Below are 20,445 nucleotides of genomic sequence, written 5' to 3'. Positions count from 1 at the left end.
TCATTACAAAGATCATAGTCTCACAATTTAGTACCTCGTGACTGGTATTTCATATAAAGTTTAGGAAAAAAAAGTTTATGCATACGTCATAACGGATTGTACACCATCACATACAACAAATCCTAAATAGACCACTTACTATTTTAATAACGAATAATGAGTGTAATATTTTCATCCATTGGTATAATATTGTCATGTGTTGAAAGATTAACCGTTCTATTCAAAGAGGCGAAGTAATATAATACATAATACAATACAATATTTTTGCATAAATTTAAAATGTATATTTTTGTTGATTTTTCAAACATTGACCATCTCACAAACTCGCCGCACTTAATAATACCTGTCACACTCACCATCAAAAGTATCGCACGTTGTATGTCGCACTTCGCATCAAAAGTGTTGCACTTTGTATGTCGCACTTAGCATCAAAAGTGTCGCACTTTGTATGTCGCACTAAAGCTTGGTTCCCACTAGAACGTAACGCAAGGACGTAAACGCAACGCAATTGTTTTAACCAAGGACAAGCGAAGTTATAGACAGTTAGCAATCACAAGCGAATAAGCCATCGCTTGTGATTGGTCAATTCACTTTTGTTGCGTTACGTCCTTGCGTTGCGTCGCTAGTGGGAACCACGCTTTAGCATCAAACGTGTCGCGCACATTGTATGTCGCACTTAGCATCAAAAGTGTCGCACTTTGTATGTCGCACTTAGCATCAAACGTGTCGCGCACTTTGTATGTCGCACTTAGCATCAAACGTGTCGCGCACATTGTATGTCGCACTTAGCATAAAAAGTGTCGCACTTTGTATGTCGCACTTAACATCAAACGTGTCGCGCACTTTGTATGTCGCACTTAGCATCAAAAGTGTCGCACTTTGTATGTCGCACTTAGCATCAAAAGTGTCGTACGTTGTTGTATGTCGCACTTAGCATCAAACGTGTCGCGCACATTGTATGTCGCACTTAGCATCAAAAGTATCGTACGTTTTATGTCGCACTTAACATCAAACGTGTCTCACTTTGTAATAAACAAGTTGTCAGTGTCTTTAATTATGTTTTATTTTATAGCTGCCATATTTTTAGAAAAATCCTTGTACAACAGGTGGATTTTATTATCTAAAAAAATTGCCATATTGATGTAAAAATGTAATTATTATGCTATAGTAAGCAGTTACCTAGACCTACAAACATTTTGCCATTTTTAAAAAATCTTTGATTATATTGAAATATAGACTTTTAAAAATATGTTTAGGTAATATGCGCGGAACACATTAATCTGCGCATGTCAATTATGATAATAATAATCCATTAAGTAAAAACATTAATATAAAAAAATATTAATATCGAGAAGTGATAAAATACAGTAAAAACTGTATAAAATTGCTTGGTAAATTGTAGCTCATGTCAATACTAAAAATAGAAAATTAATATATGCATGTGGCGGGGAGTTTATTTGAGGAAATAAATTAAGGCTCCGGGGCGTTTATTTAAAGCGGGGCGCATCATTGTTTCTCCTATGAGACTATGAGACGCTCTGCGCATGTCAATTATTATAATAGAAGCCCGTTATGCCAAAAAGCAAAACGTTCAACATTTAGCAAATTTCTTCGAAAATTTCCCTGTACTATTAATAGACATACAGGGATTTTTCTGGCCAAAACACAGACTTCTTAAAGTATGTTGACGTAACATGCGCAGAACACATATATGATTTGCGCAAGTCAATTATGATATAGTAAGCAATTGGTCGAAATTTGGCAATTTTTAAAAAATGTCCCTGTACTTTTATAGTATTTTGATATGGCCATGTTGAGGTAACATGCGCAGACCACATTAGTATTCGATTTGTATAATATACTATACGTCTAATACAGGGAATTTCTTTAAAAAAAAATGGTCATATTGAAGTAACATGCGCATGTCACATTATATTATAATATAGTAACCATTTTTGTCAAAAAAAATAAAAGGATCGAAATATTTAGGTAGCATATTATTCGATTATGCGCATGTCCATTATGACACAATAATAACACGTATGTCAAAAATTAAAAGGTAGAAAATTGACCAATTAAATAAATACTATGATAGTACAGGAATTGTTTTTTTCCTTAAAAATAGCCATATTGCGCAGACAATATTATTCAATTAAAGTAAAAATATGAATTAAATTACTATACGATAATATTTGCATATTGTGTCATTATCTTGAAACGAGTTACAATATGTCGAAAAACTAGCTAGTAAAGGATTTTGTCGAAAAGTGACAAAATTCAATTGTTATGCGATTATATTACTATATAATTTTAAGATTATATAGTAACGAGTTATATAAAAAGGTAGAAATTTGCCCGTTTTCGAGAAGAACATATCAGCAATAAAATGATTTTTTTTTTCAATTTTGCTTTGAGAAAAAGTAGTGATATCGTCCGTAATGTCTCCGCTCTGAGTGTACTGTACGTCAATATCCATCCAAATTAATAACAACGAATAACAGTTTAAATTGTAAACACGTTTATTTGCACGTAAACGTCTACTCTCTCTTACTGCATAGATTTATGTTATCATAATATAATGAAGTCATTGTTTCATTATCTATCAAGTTTACAAATCGCTGAAACACACACTAGCCAAGCATACTGAACATTATTTGTTTAAAACGCAGTAGTAACTAAATATATTTTAAAATAAATTAGCGATGACTATTATCTAAATATATATGTGCCGCCTCAACGACACACAGTACTGACTACAAATCATGTACCATAACCCGCGTTATGGCTAGGCTAGGGCTTGGTATGTAGTCAGTACTGTATTGTTGCATGTCTCAGATTGCGCCCCATACTGGTGGACACATAAACCATTCAAAGCTTATCAACTGTATCTATACTGTTATGACAATAACGTTTTATCTTATCGTAATAAATATAATATATCATACATAATATAAAATTAATGAAATTCTCGTCGTTGTAAAATAAAATCTAATAACACAGATATGTTATAAATATAATTATATAGGATATAAGACAAAATTATAATTATCGCCGTATCGTCAAATAATATAATTGTATTTTCAATTTTAAAAATAATATAACTAAATACTGTATTTATAAGTGATATACAATTTTATTGAATGATCTCTTCCTCCTGGACCGAATTAAATATTTCTCCTTCTCCCAAATGTCGAGTTAATTAATAATAAAAGATAGTTTTAGTCTTGAACCTCGATTGCACTGGACTTAATTTGGTCAAATTAACCTCCAATAGAATAAAGTGCATTGCATTAAAACTCTAAAAATGTAGGAGTGAGAGTGGGGCGACCCTGAACAACAACATACTGCTTATGTGTTAGGCCCTATATGTCAATCAATGTGCAGGCCTACATCATGAAATACACGTTCCGGTAACATAGTGCTAACTTTTTTTTGCAATTTATTGCTAATTTACACAACATAACAAAAGCGTTATTCATATTATATATATAATATAACAAAAACAGTTTAATAATAGGATGATAAACTACCTTTAACGTTTACCTTTTATAACCATGGTTACTCTTATAAACAGCCGATTGCATAAAATCTTGACTTAAATTTGTAAAAAGGATAATACAATTTTTGTATTTCATTTCTCTGATAATCTTCGCCTAATTACTTTATATAACGTTTTGTTACATCATTAAATTCGACTTTAACTAACATTATGTCTAGCACGGTACTAGTCAGTAGCACGCACAATTAGTGTACATTTTTTATAAGGCCTACATGAATTTACATATTGATTCTAGAGATTATTAATTCCACGATAATCTACAGAATTTCCTGTACGGTGTAGGTCTACATGATCGGAATATCTCAGAAACTCCACCTTTATTTAAATGTTCACATTATAAATTGCCCAATGATAATATTGAACCAGGAAACAGATGAGAATACTTCTAACTTTAGTCACACACAGGTGGTGGCGTCAAGAGTACCCACTACTTCTGACAGGTTTACTGTGTGCGTGGTATGTTAGCACACATGTGTCGTCAAAGCGTAACCACGCCAAGGCTTCCGTTAGCATGTTATAGGTTATACCTAACGCAACACATGTGGCGTCAAGCCTAAAGCATGGTTCCCACTAGCGACTTAACGTAACGCAACCTACGTAACGTAAGCAAAATGCCCTTTTAATTGTGTTTGCCTCCGCCTGCGTGAAATCAAACCTGCGATGTTTGCAGCACTGTTGCATCGTCGGTTCCCATTTGTGATTACAACAATACAGCACTTTGCATCGATACATCGCTGCGTTAAGTTGCGTTGCGTTCTAGTGGAGACCATGCTTAACCAATACCGCACAGATGTTTACCGTTCTAATGCGACACATCTGGCGTCAAAGCGTAACCAATACTGCACAGATGTTTACCGTTAGCATTGTACACCTGACGTAACACATATAGCGTCAAAGCGTAACCAATACCGCACAGATGTTTACCGTTAGGATTGTACACCTGACGTAACATATGTGGCGTCAAAGCGTAACCAATACCGCAAAGATGTTTACCGTTAGCACGGTACACCTGACGTAACACATGTGGCGTCAAAGCGTAACCAATACTGCACAGATGTTTACCGTTAGGATTGTACACCTGACGTAACACATGTGGCGTCAAAGCGTAACCAATACCGCAAAGATGTTTACCGTTAGCGCGGTACACTGGACGTAACACATGTGGCGTCAAAGCGTAACCAATACTGCACAGATGTTTACCGTTAGGATTGTACACCTGACGTAACACATGTGGCGTCAAAGCGTAACCAATACCGCACATATGTCCATCATTAGCATGGTATGTCACACCTGACGTAACACATGTGGCGTCAAAGCGTAACCAATACCACACAGATGTCCATCATTAGCATGGTACACCTGACGTAACACATGTGGCGTCAAAGCGTAACCAATACCGCACATATGTCCATCATTAGCACGGTAAACCTGACGTAACACATGTGGCGTCAAAGCGTAACCAATACCGCACAGATTTCCATCATTAGCATAGTATGTCACACCTGACGAAACACATGTGGCGTCAAAGCGTAACCAATACCGCACAGATGTCCATCATTAGCATGGTACACCTGACGTAACACATGCAATAATTGAAACAGAATTATTAACAACAATATTTCATTGAATTAAATCTTAAAACTAATTATTAATAATAATACCAGATTTTAGTTATACTGTCACACTACCATAACCAATATTATTTACTAAATTATTGAACGGACAATAAAAGCATTCAGTTCCTTTAACGGATTGAAAAAAATAAAATAAAAAATAAAAATAGCTATAAGGTCAACCAATGTACTAATATTATAATGCAGTTTGTTATTTCTTTTGTAGACTATCGATCAGCCAATATCACAAAGCGTTCCCTGACGACAATAATGATTAATTCGTATTATGTATTGCACAACGAAGAGAACGGCAAGCAAGAACAACGTAATTGGTCCTAAAAACAAAATACAAAATGGCTAATAATAAGAAATAAGTATTGTATAATTTATTATAAAAATACAGATAATATTTAAATTTAAACATATATAGTTGATCGACAGTTACACCTCATCCATCCATCCATCATAGTATATACATTCATAAACAGAAATATATTAAATTAACCAATGAATTAGTCAAGAAATCCGGAGGTGGGCCTTATGCACACGCACGCCAAGACAATCTATTAGCGTCTTCCTTAGCATCAACCAAATATTGCTTTAAAAAACACCCCGCAAAATAATAAGAAAGTGTTCAACGCGTGAAATTTAAATTACAAATATCTAGAGGGTAAATTTGCCTAATACTCCTACCATGTAATGTTTAACTCTATTGACATAAACATTTAGCTAAACAAACATGGAGACATATTATTGATCTATTCACCAATTACTTAGGACGGGGACACATTTTAAGAATTCACCATATTTAAATGAATACCACTTTAAAGAAGGAAATATTTTACTTAAGTGTGATTGAAAAGTACGACCAAATGTGCATGACAACTAAAAAGGCCCACGCCATTTTGAGTGCTCATACTGTTCATGACCACACAGAAAACCGGTGTGACGCATACGTATTATTATTATTTTGTATTGTGGCAGGTTGAATACTTTTTGTATTTGTTGTCAATGTTACCGCCTTTGGCACTTCTGATAGATGTGTGTGCTTTATAATTAATCTTAGCTGTGGTCTGTAAACCATCTTCGTTTATTATAGGTGTAAGATACAACTTAAGCAATAATAAAAATGAACACTGTTAAATAGGCCTACATATTACTAAATTTTAACGCCTTTTAGTGCTTTTGTGAGTTGCATAAAAAGTTATTTTGTTCTGCATTTTGATCGTAAGCTTAACACTCCGTATGAATTTGATCTATGATAAAACAAATTGTAAAATCAAATATTTCTACAATTTGTACATATTTATCTGTTATGTTATAACTCTAACACAAATTTATTTTTTTTGTCTAAAATACTTTTTAACGTAGCTTTGTTAATTATTAATCTTGCATATTTTTGTCAATATTTTCTACTTCTTTGTCTAATTCCTCATCAGAAAAGTCGTCGAGTTCATCAAGAACGTCATCATCATCTTCGTTGTCCGCTTTCACACTGTCCTTCTTTTCACTTGCCATACTGGATTCATCATCACCTTTCTCATTTTTCTCAAAATTGTTTTTCTCTTGTAAACTTTCCTTTTCTTCTTTATTGTCTTCGATGTTTTCTTCTTCTTCTGTCGATTTTGTTTTTTCTTCTTCATTTTTCTCATTATTGTTAGTTACCAGTTGTTTTTGTTGTTGTTGTTGTTTCTTCTTTTCTTCTTTTGCTTTCTTTTTCTCTTCTTTTTCTTTCGCTTTCTTTTCTTTCTTTTCTTGTTTCTTTTTCTCCTTTTCTAAACGTTTCTTCTCTTTTTCTTCATCGTCATCATCATCGCCTACTCCAAGGTTTTCGATCTTGAGATCAGAGCAGTCCCAGATTCGAACCTCTCCATCGTGGGATGCCGTATATAAACGTTTGTCAATAATCTGGATAACCAAATAAATATATTCAGTCAATTTTTAAATACATGGTTATATTTTTTTATATGTTTTTATTAGTGTCAATATAAGTTTTTGTTCTTAATAACGTAAGTTTAGCGTGAACACATAACTTTTCTTTACTGATTTTCCTTTAAGAAATAATTTATTTAAAGCCACACAAACCACAAAGCATAGATAAAGAATAAATGTTGGATAAATGGATTGATGGATAGATTGAAATATCGCTAGATTGATTGAAACAATGATGTATGGACTGAGTGTTGAATTAAAGGGTGGATTGATATACCAATGTATTGAAATATCGATGTATGGACTGAGCGTGGAATTAAAGGGTGGATTGATATATCAATGGATTGAAATATCGATGTATGTATGGACTGAGTGTGGAATTAATGACGGACTGATAATATCAATGGATTGAAATATCGATGTATGGACTGAGTGTTGAATTAAATGTTGGATTGATATATCAATGGATTGAAATATCGATGTATTGACGGATTGTGGAATTAATGACGGACTGATAATATCGATGGATTGATTTGATACCAATGGATGGATGGATTGATGAATTGATATATTGTATTAACATAATTATCGATAGAAGGATTGATGGGTGGATGGACTGAATTTTTGAATAAAAGATTGATAAAAATATAGAGGATCGATTAATAAATTAATTGATATGACGACGAATATATTTATAAAAGCATTATGGTCAAAACAAATATAAAAAGTATTATAATTATTATTGCAGCCGAGGTCAAATTTCATTATGAAGAGCCTGTTATTCATATAGAGTACAAAAGAGATGTAGAGGACTACTTGGTTGTCAAGGAAAATAATTTGCCGCTTTTGTCGTGCACTCAGCTTATTAATGCGTCGCCATATATTACAAACGTAAACGAGAAAAAATACCCTTTGAAATAATGCATTTCCTATTATGAAAATAGGTAAAATAAAACAATTTGACAAAAGGCTAAGTTCAATTATCAATTAAAATAATGTTGAATTGCGTCCACCTATAATATTTCCAAAATAATTATAATTTGTATATATATTGTATTGATGATATCGATTAATATGATGATGATGACGATTCTGCTGATAACGATGATAATTTATTTTTATTTTCTCTGTACGATGAAATTAAAAATGAAAATATAAAAAATTAATAAAAATATTGTTTTTAACAAAAGAATTGGGAAAAAAAGATATCAATTTTATTAAAATAATATGAAAACAAAAATACAGGATTTGAAAGATTTAATCTATAATGATAACAGAATAAAGATTAAAATATAATAAAACCAGATATCTAGAAAATTCAGATCTAGAAAACTCAGATCTCGGAGTCACATCACCTAATAAAAGCATCAGAAAACCAATACCCACAAAACATAATTTAAGTAGTAATGGGTGGTATTGTAAATATAGACTAATACAGTAGACATATAGGCCTATGTACATCTCAGACCTGGGTTTCCATGCACATTCTAGGAACAATTTACAGTAGTGCAATTATTTTGTTAATTGAATAAATAATTAACATACTGAATCAGCATTGCTTTTATTAATGTCTTAATAAGACGGTGGTACATGTAAATTTTGCTTTGAACCGACACTTAATTATATCCTTGGCATTTGATTGGTTAATTTCGTATCACGTGCAGGTGTTATTTAAGTTTATTGTATGATGGAAAAATAATTGTGTTATAAAACAAATAATATGCATAGTGAATGTTCAACGAAATACAAAACATTAATTTTTGTTTTATATTAGAACTGCTGTTCTAATATAAACATTTACAGTATTCAATTAATCCGTCGAATATTCCATCTTGCATCAAATGTCGAAGGCTAGGTAGGCCATAAAAAGGAAGATCTCCGATTTTTGCCGAGAAGTGGACCGCGCAGACACATGCATGTATGGGCAATGGTCACCAGCACCATGTTCTATAACATTCTAAAATTGTTATTGATTTTTAATAGAAACATTAAAATAGCACTATTCCCGTGTAATTAGAACTTATACTCTCATCATGTGATACGAAATTAACCAATCAAATGACAAGGATAATCAGGTGTTTTATAATACCTTATATTTTTTAATTGTTTAAAGTTGAAAATGTGTTCTCTTTTGTAAAGTAATATTTACTCACCGCTATAGCATTGATGGCGAATTCATGACCCTTGAAAGTGCGTTTTAACGTCCCTGATTTAGCATCGAACACCCTGGCTTGATTATCTCCACTTCCGGTGTAAACTATATTAAATTCATACAAAAAAATATATTGCACTTTAGCACATATTGAACGTGTTATTAAATGCGTGTAGAAGATAATGAACGTTTATAATTTCTGAATGAATTATGTTGGTAGAGGTTTATGTTTGTTTGTTGTAAATGAATAAAATAATACATAAAGTGATCGCCAGACACGTATTAACAAATTCTACGCATGCTCAGATACATCGATATTTCTAAAGTATGGCTGTACAACCATAATCAAAGTTGAGGGTTCGATTAAGAGAAGATTAACAATAAAGTGTACTGAACTTATCACTTGCAAGTTTATTACTTGCTTTGTATGCATTTTTGTTTCTTTTTTTGTTGAAATCGATGTATTGTTGACTTCACAAACGCTTAATACAATCTCGAGTTATTAGTATCTTCAATATGGGCCGATATAGTAAATAGCACGCCCTCTGTCGTCTCTGCATTTTACCACGTATTTTGCTAAATTTCCGAGCACTTTTGATATAATAATATTATAATATCTAGGTTTATTTAATGTAATATTGACTTACATAAACCATCGTAGAACTTGATAGCGCTAACAGTGTGTTTATGACCAATGTATGTACGTGTACAGTCGCCAAATTCTGTCACCCAACATTTGGCGAACTGATCAGAACTCCCTGAATACATCAGTTTACTAAATACCTGAAAAACAGAAAGAAACAGAATGTTGCAAAGTAATTTTATGTATTTACATTGATATAAAGCTGCAATATTAAATAACAAATGAATCTAACAAATGTAAAGTTATAGTTATTATATTTTACTGAAGATAATCGGCTACTTTACTGAACATAATAAACTAACTAAACAAATTAATTTATATAATGATTGGTAATATCTGGAACGTGTTTGCCAAAAGCAAAATCCTGTTGCGACAATTCATGTGATTATATGAGTCAGAATTTAAACAGTCTGAAAACTATGTAATTAAGCCACATTATCTCACATACATCGAATTTTCTCCATCTAAAACATTTTATGTATGTCATTCTTTAATTTTTAAAAATTGTATTTTATCTTTACCCTACAGTGACCACAAGTAACAATCTACAGGGTTGAAATACATAGAAATATAAAAAATCATTAAATCTACAAATTAGTAAAAAAAAAAGATAAAACAAATTAGATATTTGTAACTTTCTGACGGAAAGAATACCATTAAAAAACATTACACAGCGACTGATATGACTTTGGCAGACGATTGACAAATTCATTTTAGTTATCAATATTAACCCTATATAGCGTATCATTTTTCAACGGCACCCAATCTCTACGTCATGATATGTTGCCGAGTTTCTGTGGATCTGCATTTGTATAGGCGCATTCGACTGGTCTGGTTCGATAATATCTAGTTCCACAAACCCCACACTGATTCTCCCCGAGGAGCTCGTCAGCGACCAGTCGACTACGCCTCATTAATTTGAGTGTGTAAATACTGCTCTTGTTTTCACTGCATTGAAAAGTAAATTAGACAAATTCTAAATATATTAAGGCCTAGCAGCAATTAGAAATGCATTGCATTCTACAACACACAACGAAAATATGCATATATATAAGCGCCGCCGTGGCGCGTCATTGTCATTTTGTCAAACGAGGGCCGTGGATCAATACTTCTTGTTACGCTTTCTTTTAGCCAGACACTGAAATAACTACCTTATTACCAGACCCTATTGAGCCTAATAAACAGAATAGCGTGATTGTCTTGTGGTTTTTACTACCCATACTGAAATAGATATGATGTAGACCAATAAGCGCATAGTAAATGAATTACTGCAGATGAATACGCACCGCAGCAATTTGAACACTGCACATTTATCATGCAGGTCTGGTGCGCAATAATTATTAATAATATAATTATTAATTATTGCAGAAATATCATCTGTGCTAAAGATTCACTGTTTTTCTTACTGTAAAACGTTACTCAACAATACCATTTCTTTTGGGCACGCCTCCAGACTGATCCGTTTCAAAATGAAGAACACAAGGTACTCTTTCGGAAGTCTTGTAACATTAGGTCTTTTGGAGAGGAATTCAAGAAAACAAGAAAAAGAACATCTTTTTTGACAGGAGCTGAATTCAGGATCCAAAAGCTCCATAAATGTTAACATATCAAGTCTTCATTATTAATTAATAATTAGAAACTGACTAGAATTGTTCTTTCTTTTTATTGAATGACTAAAGCATTAATGTACTAATTAATATCATTTGGTAGGCCTAAGTTTGACTAATAATATATTATATTGCTTTAGATTGAATGATTATTTTCAATGCTATGGTCTGCATGTTTTTATTGCCGATTATTATTATTAACGATGATGACATGATAAAGAAGAATTATTGAATAGTGTAATATTTCCTATACTTTAGTCATGAATCCATGACTAAAATAACTAATTTACAAAGTTAGTCCTAAAACTATGCAATCTTGTATGCGTTTTAAGTTTGTCGATCTATGATCTACGGCAAGAAACAAGAAACCAGTTTTGAAGTTCATCTAATAAATGATACATAATCATTCACAAATTAATCACGTACACTGAAATTAAAACAATAAATATATTTTGAGAAAGTGCGTTGAAAGCGCACGAAAGTCGTCGCTGGCTGAGTATTCAACTTTCTTTCATTTCCTTCAGATTAATAGAACATTTGCATTCAAAACATGTAGGCCTACAATGACTTTGTATACCAGTTTCATCCCAGTAATGCTGCATAGACATTAAGTACGAAAACAGGAAATAAGAGTCTTTCACAAAATAGATTCACGTATGGTAAAACACAAACGATCTGTAACATGTACTGGATCGATACTAAATACTCAATCGTGATTGCAGTAGGTGGACGTAAGCAAAACCCAATTGAAATGAAAAAAAAAAGAAAAATAATTACTCAAGAAACGAGATTTTTCTGATTCTAAGTTCTAAAAATGTTCTTTGATTGAAAGTAATTGCACAAACCGTATCGTAAATTGACATAGATTTATAATTACAAATCAATCTATTCTAATTTGCCCTTGGCATAATGGCCAAACTCTATTGTTGTTAATTTGGTAACAAAAATATACACACTCAAATAATATGTTAATCAATTTGTAAGAATTTATGAAATTTATCTTTATCATAAATTTAACAAGCAAAAAAGTTTTGTAAAGATTGATTTGGCCGCTTAATGGAATGTGACACATTCTGACCAGTGATGACCATGACCATTCTGACCAATGATGACAGTTGAATTATTGAATTGATGTAGAAATTATGGCCGATACTATTTTTTTTGTCGAAAATAAAATTTTACAAAGGAATTGAGAAGCTTGAAGAGAATGGGCCATATGGTTTAGGAAGAGAAGTAACATATTTTGGGTTAGTGCTATTAATAGAATGTGGGCAAAATATTGGAATGAAGATTATATTTTTTGAAAAAATAATTTGGATAGCAATAAGGTACTTCACATATGGCTAACATACAGGGCCCGTTTAGGTCTAATTATTATTTGCCGGGTAAGTTAGTGTTATGACTTAACGTTTGTGAGTAGGTATAAGTTAAATATAACTGAGCCTTAGCGAAAGTTATTTTATAACATATTTCTCTAAATTGATGTTTTCTAAATTTCTATACATTAGACACTTAGTAGTATAAACAATTCATTTTATTCTAATTCTAAATCATCCTCTTAAAGTCATTTATTAAAACTATTATTATAATCATTTTTTATTATCTTATTTTTAAAGTTTTTTTATTGCTCTTATTTTTTTTAGGCCTAATATCTTTTAATTTCTGTATAAGCTTTGTGGGTAGAATCGTCGTCTTTGTGGGTAGAATCGTCGTCTTTGTGGGTAGAATCGTCGTCTTTGTGGGTAGAATCGTCGTCTTTGTGGGTAGAATCGTCGTCTTTGTGGGTAGAATCGTCGTCTTTGTGGGTAGAATCGTCGTATTTGTGGGTAGAATCGTCGTCTTTGTGGGTAGAATCGTCGTCTTTGTGGGTAGAATCGTCGTCTTTGTGGGTAGAATCGTCGTCTTTGTGGGTAGAATCGTCGTCTTTGTGGGTAGAATCGTCGTCTTTGTGGGTAGAATCGTCGTCTTTGTGGGTAGAATCGTCGTCTGTATTGAACATTTGTGGTTGTGGGTCTACAACATTAAACAAAAGTTTATGTTTGTTGTGCTGTAACAGCATTTCTCTATCAACCACATTTCAATTTACACAGCAGAGTGGTAACGGTAAGCGAATTAAAATTAATCTATGTTATTTGTTATGACCATTTACACACTGGCCGGACGGACGGTTAAGCGGGAAACCGTTTATGATAGATTTTACGTGGGACAATCACGCGGTTTCCGCTTATAGTTACCGCTCATCTGTAAATTGACATTTAAAGGCCAGATGCGGGCAAAAAATTTCTATTGATCACAGATTCCAATCATTATCGATCTATAGTTTCCCCTATGTTTCATAATTTTGGGGATTTTATTTCTGTTACATGAGCTTGTTGAAAATAAGCACTTTCTCATCAGTGCGGGGATAGTTCAAATTACACAGTAAAATCCCTATACAAATTTTGTAAATAGAGTGGCATTTTAAAAAGCTATGACAAATAAACGGTGTGATAACAAATTTTATCAGATGACTAAATATAGGTAAAATAACTTGAATTTTACATTTATGGTATTTTTATTCAACTTCAAATTTTTATTTTCATGCTATAGCAAACAGTATCCACCGTATATCCGCCATCTTTTTTCACCTTCTAGGGAGTCACCAGACATGTTATTACATTAGGTTAAACTAGCTAACTACTGAAAAAAGGTCTTCCTGGTTTTTATATCAGAATTTTTCCAAATGTTGTATTTGACCATATTAAAGGAAATTCATGTTTTTCGTCTTGATTTTTGTTACAAATATTTGATTTATGTACAATTAACGAGGTATTATATTTAAAATTCATGCCTGTATCTGAGCTTTAAGCATACCAGAAAGGTGCCCCATAGATTGCTGTACGTCTTCAACCCAATTTGTGACTTATTATTATTATTATATGCTTTTCCTACGAGAGCAAACATGGTCAACCCTCCTGGTCGATTAAATTACGGCCTTTAATTGATAGAAGACATTGTTTATCGTCATGCAAAGTAATTTTATATCTTTTTTTGGGTTAGATGGTAGTATGAGGTGTAAAGAAGTTAACGTACATTATAGTTTTAACCCATAGGACCCATGAGTAAACAAGATTTCCCCAATACATAAAAACCTCTCACTGCGAAAACCAACTCACACATTAGCGTTTATGAAGACCATTTCGTAAACGCAGAGACGTTATTGATTATATATTTATATATATTCACATTTTCAGCATAGATCGAAATCGATCGTGTAGTTAATTATGCATGCGTTTCCTACCAATTGTTTAACGATCAAATTGAAACATGATAAATATACAAACAGACAAAAGTTTCCATAGTGAATATATTTTCTATCAACAAATATCATAATGATTATGAAAATTTCATTGTCCTTTTAAATTCTAATTAGGTTGTGATCAATACAATTATCACCGGTCGTGATGGCCATGGTATGTTCAATAATAATTTGAACGTTACAAAGCTGTTAAACACACCACTAGCAACCGCAATATTCTGTATAATAGTTCATTGTTATAGCACATACAACATGGTTATCAATACGGTGTATAATATAAATATAAATTAAAGTAAAAACAGGATCGTAAAAGTGTCCAAAAAGCACTTGATAATAATAGTAATAGTTAATTATGGCATTTACAATAAACGTGCAGTGGAGCTTAGCTTAGGTTCAATCCTGACATACACTAGTGCCAGGGCCGCCAGGTGAATTATTATATAATAGCTGTTATCCATTCTGTAATCGGCGAGTTACTAAATTAACTATTAACTAATTAATTAATTATTAAACTAAATATTAAATACAAAAAGTTTAAAAAATGACAAAATTGTTAAATACATAAAAAGCTTGTTCTTAACGAACGAACAAACTAAAATGAAGAGAAGGACACATAGGCCTACTAAGACTTCTGATGGATACTTCGGAGAAACTAGCTCAAATTTGTACGGAAAGCTAAAAGACCAGTTGGCAGACCAACTATAACTATTTGGATAGGAAACATAAACCAAGATCTAAATGTAAATATAATTTGCAATATCAAACTAGCAAATGAAATTAGAAAAATGTTCGTTTTTAATTGATTTAAATCTATGAATAGGAAGAAATTGATAGATTTGAGCAGAAAGAAAAGCATGGACATGCTTAGCAAACGTATTGTCTACCAAAGACAAATAGCGTAATAGATTATGATGATGAAAAGTGTTCAAAGTACTTGAAACTAATAGTGAATGTCACAACGTTGTAGTCTTTGGATCCACTTATATGACATTAGAATTCCTAATTGGTTATAGTATTATTTTTTATAACAGTATATGCTGAGAATAAACTGAAACAATGTTTTGAGGAAATTACTCGCCAAGTGTTTCTGTAATAAATTGTGGATTTGTAAAAGTAAATAAATGCACAAGATAAACTAATATAATATAAAGATGTAATATGATTGAACAATACAGATTAAGAATATAGCTGTGTCTTTCTCCAGACAACATAATTGTTTAATGGATTTAATGGCCTTCGTTATCAACGACATTAAGAATGATCTGGTTGTGACAATACAGACAAGCACAGCACACCACATTATGTTTCTTTATAACACACCTGAATGTACACCGCTCGGTATTAGTTCTATTGCACGGTAAAGATTCTATTCAATGGTTACACGGCAGCTTTTTGTTCTGAAGGATTTTCGAAAGCCGTCTATGACTATTGTAATCCGTAGTAGCCACTCATAATTCTCTTTATTTATTGGTAAACTTCATGGGATGATGTACTGTGTCCATCAGGTACTTTGATAGCATTTGCATATTGGTGGATAGCTATTAAAGTAATCTAATTTGCATATTATTTGACAGGTTTGGTAAAGGTAACGAGTGGCATATTTATATATAAACATTTCCTCCCACCCAAGCTAATGTTTAAGATCGAATGGTATTTACAAAATTGTCATTTTTTTAAAGTCGGTAATTGCGGTTCAACGTTGTAGCGGAGGTCAAAAATATGTAAATTATGCGCATGTGATTTTTAATATTAAAACGATTGTTACTCTACCACAACCGGTTTTTCAAATAGTTCCTTATAATAAGATTGTTAACGTTTAGCAATCTTTAGAAATAACAAGATGTTTCTAATTTGATAATAATATACAAATATTCAAACTCACTTAAACTGAATCTGATTTCAATTTTGTATATGTTTCATGATATATGGTATTGTATTATTCTGGTCAAATAAATAGATGAAACAAAATATCTGCTCAAATCTATCAATTTCTTCCTATTCATAGTTTTAAATTAATTATAAAAATGAACATTTTTCTAATTTCATTTGCTAGTTTGATACTGCAAATTATATTTACAATTTGCTCGGTAGTTTCTATGTGATGTTGCAATTACCTTAATGAATTATGTGATCCTAAACAAACAACTAAATATAAAATTAATAATATTAAGTGGTTTCGGTTTTCTTTAAATTTGAATTATATGTTACTTCTGTTGATATCCACCGTGATATTCCGGTTTGTGTCTAGGCCTTTACAAGAGGAAATTGGCCAATTAGGCCTATATATTTCACGATATGTTACACTTTTAGTTACAGTATAATTACTTTGTGTTTATAGGTGGCAACAAAGTTTGTATGAGTATTGCTTTTCTAAATCTCCTTCCACTACTTTGTTTTATATCTCTATGTCACATATAGGCCTATTTTAAATGGAGAATAAACTGAAACTGAAAAACGAAAACATTTGTGTTTATATTAACATAAAAAGACATTTTTGGCATACACCGTTATTCATGCTATATTTTTCTCTTTTTTTTAGCCGGGTGTATTACAAACTGCAAATATTCCATTCATATTGCGCATCAATTTACTTTTTACATAACAAAAAGGATAAAAGGTCAACAATAGGAGAGATCTAAATTACATTATTTGAGATCAGAATACTGTTGTCTAAAAACCACTCAAATAGGAAATCCAGAATTAATCATTACGGAGAATGTCAACATCTGATTCAAACTCGAAATTATATTTAAAACATTGTTTGTAGAAGAGACGCCTATACAAAAACGAAGTAGACCGATACCGGAATAAAAGCATTGCCACATTATAAGGCCAATTTACACAGACGAGCGATAAGCGGAAAAAGAACAAGGCCATACATGGCTGCAATCGTGTGCGCAAACTTGAGTGTTTACCGACCGACCGAATACCGACCGACCGACCGAGCGACCAACCAACCGACCGACATTGTAAGCTATAGAGTCGCGTTTGCACGCGACTAAAAACCAAGAATCTATGTAATTTCTAATGATCATTTAGACAAAACGCAGAGCGGACGGGCGAAAACAAACTCACTCAGGATAAATACAGATTTAATGCGAGACAAGTTACGCTTTTTCCGCTTAACCGATATCGCTTGTATCTGCGTAAATTGGCATTAAATTGTATTTAACTACTGTGGATTAGCTTCGTCAGGGAGTTGGCCAGATGTTTGCCATACTCTGACGTGTTCTACTTAGAACACTTCCGACAAATCGTAAGTAAGTAAGTAATTCTCTGGTGGTGAGACTCGCTGATGGCTTCCTGACGCAAAGGTACAATTATCATCATGTTGGTGCAGTACTCGCTGCTTACTTGGGCTCGAATCTAACCAAACTGTATCCAAACAAGGTGGTTAATATGTTTGATATAATGCAGTACAATGAATAATACATAGACAACAATTAACCAAACATTTGTCAAACATCAATAATTTTATGGTTGTGAAAACAATAATGCATATAATGGAAAATCTCTTATTTTAAACAATTGTAGTTATAGCAATGAAAACGCGGACGTTTGAAGAAGAAAAATGAAATTATAAAAGCAACATGATATGTATACTAATTTTTTTTGTGAAGAGAACATCTGTAAGCAAACAAATGACGGTGTATTAAGTAATCATGATAATAGTTGATGATGAACGATGTCATTATAACAATTTCTTAAACTTGTTATGTCTCGGTGTATTCATATAGAAGAGACTGCAAAAATTAGATTACCTGTATGCATAGTACAGATCCTTGGTGCCCCTCGAATGTTTTGTATATCTCACCAGTGTGGATATTCCAACTTTTTATTGTATAATCCGTGCTTCCAGTATACAATACTGAACCAGCTGGGTCAGAATTTAAACACAATACTGCTCCTTTATGACCTTTGAATGTAGCCAAACAATCTCCAGAGTCCATGCTCCACGATTTGGCTAGGCCGTCAGCTGCCCCAGTGATCAAAATGTCTTTGTTACTTTCGATGTCCACAACGTCATCATTAAGGGCATCTTCGGCGGGAATGTACATCATGGGAGTAACACCTCTGCGATGACCTCGGAAAATGTGCAACAGTTCACCATCGTCCGGGTCCCAACACATCGCCGTTCTGTCGTACGAACTTGTGAATAGAAAATCCCCTGTACATATGAGACGATTTATAGGGGCACCATGACCCTCAATAACCACTTGACATTCGCCCGATTTTACTGACCATTTTCGCACTGTCTTATCGGCACTACCTGTATACGCACTTCCTTCTAAAATTTGACAACATGTAACATAAGCTTTATGTCCTTTAAGTGTGTGATGAAGCTTAACTTGTTCTACTGACCACACTCGGGCTGTGTGGTCCTCACTACCGGTAATAACATATTTTTTATCATCGCTTACACCCATGCAATTTATTCCTTTCTGGTGTCCAGTAAGAGTTTTTATTAAATAAGTTTTCTCCTTTTTCTTCTTTTTCTTCTTTCCAGTTTTTTCATCAATCACCTCTTCTTCTTCATCACTTCCATCATCGCCATTTTTCTTTTTTTTTATATCTGCTCTCTCCTTCTCCTCTTTTTCAATTTGTTTCATTTTCTTTGATGAACCGCTTCCCATTTTAGATTCGTCGTCTGCTCCGCAGGAAAAATAGTTTCGTGCATATGCCAGCGTTGGTTATTTCTATCAATATATACGTGCTCTGTTTGAAAAATGTAGATGAGATATTCGTCTTAGTTTATAAGCAAACAGTTGAACTTATCCGTAGCAATAAACCGCCATTATTCAATTCAATGGAACAACAAAATGATATACTTTAATTACCTAACAGTTATATCCAACAGTATAATCTAAAATAAAATGTGAATATTTTTCTCGCGTGTTGTTACGTTGGTCTTCTTAGCGTTCACACTCGACTAGGAGAAGACAAACATATTTACGTCAGTGTTGAAAGAAACATCGCTCGATACATCGTCAATCGAATACCATGCCATACCAACCCTTCACAACAAACACAAAAGAAGAATATATATTATGAATATTCATTAGTTCAGCTACAAGACCCGTATGAAGATTTGAAATTAGAAATCGCTCAAGTAGCAATGAACAATAGAAGATTGCTACAGGATGCGACCGGCTGAATTGCCCGTGAAGCCTAATCGATAAGTGAATGATGACGAATACTAGACCTAAGAGTTTTAGGAGTTCATTAGGAACTGCCAAACCATTTTACTGCATATAACACAAGTAACAATGCATGCAAATAGAAATCGAGTTGGACAAAATTGGATCGTACTTATCATGCGAACAATATAATAGCAGCATTTCTTTATTGATCGCCAACTCTAATTGGCATAACGTTCAGTATCAATATCTCTCAATTTACTAATTTACATACTACTTGTTGATAGTCAGTTTGTAGCGCAAAGCATAATTGCCTTTGTTTGTAGTATTTTTCATAACTGGTACATAATAGTTTTAATGAGAAATGCATTCAGTAAAGATGTTGGAGTGTGCGTAACGGCGAATCAGGAGTGCGGATAAGCCGAAAACGCAAGCTATTTGGTTTTGTAAGTGAAATTGGATAATTATAAGAGGGCAGTCATACTTGAATTGTTTTTCTAAAT

General features: G+C 32.9%; 1 protein-coding gene across 1 annotated transcript; it reads right to left on the bottom strand.

Moving 5' to 3' along the window:
• Nucleotides 1–2,509: 2,509 nt before the first annotated feature.
• On the bottom strand, nucleotides 2,510–19,786 carry LOC140040781 (uncharacterized). The gene is made up of 4 exons (XM_072086953.1): nucleotides 18,566–19,786; nucleotides 9,904–10,039; nucleotides 9,258–9,361; nucleotides 2,510–7,080 (listed from the first exon to the last, which is right to left on the bottom strand). The coding sequence occupies exons 1-4, from the start codon at nucleotides 19,436–19,438 to the stop codon at nucleotides 6,556–6,558; spliced, it is 1,638 nt and encodes a 545-aa protein (XP_071943054.1). The 5' UTR covers nucleotides 19,439–19,786; the 3' UTR covers nucleotides 2,510–6,555.
• Nucleotides 19,787–20,445: the final 659 nt, after the last annotated feature.

This window comes from Antedon mediterranea, chromosome 2 (assembly GCF_964355755.1).
Source record: "Antedon mediterranea chromosome 2, ecAntMedi1.1, whole genome shotgun sequence".
NCBI lineage: Eukaryota > Metazoa > Echinodermata > Crinoidea > Comatulida > Antedonidae > Antedon > Antedon mediterranea.
This window is presented reverse-complemented; position numbering and strand designations above follow the sequence as displayed.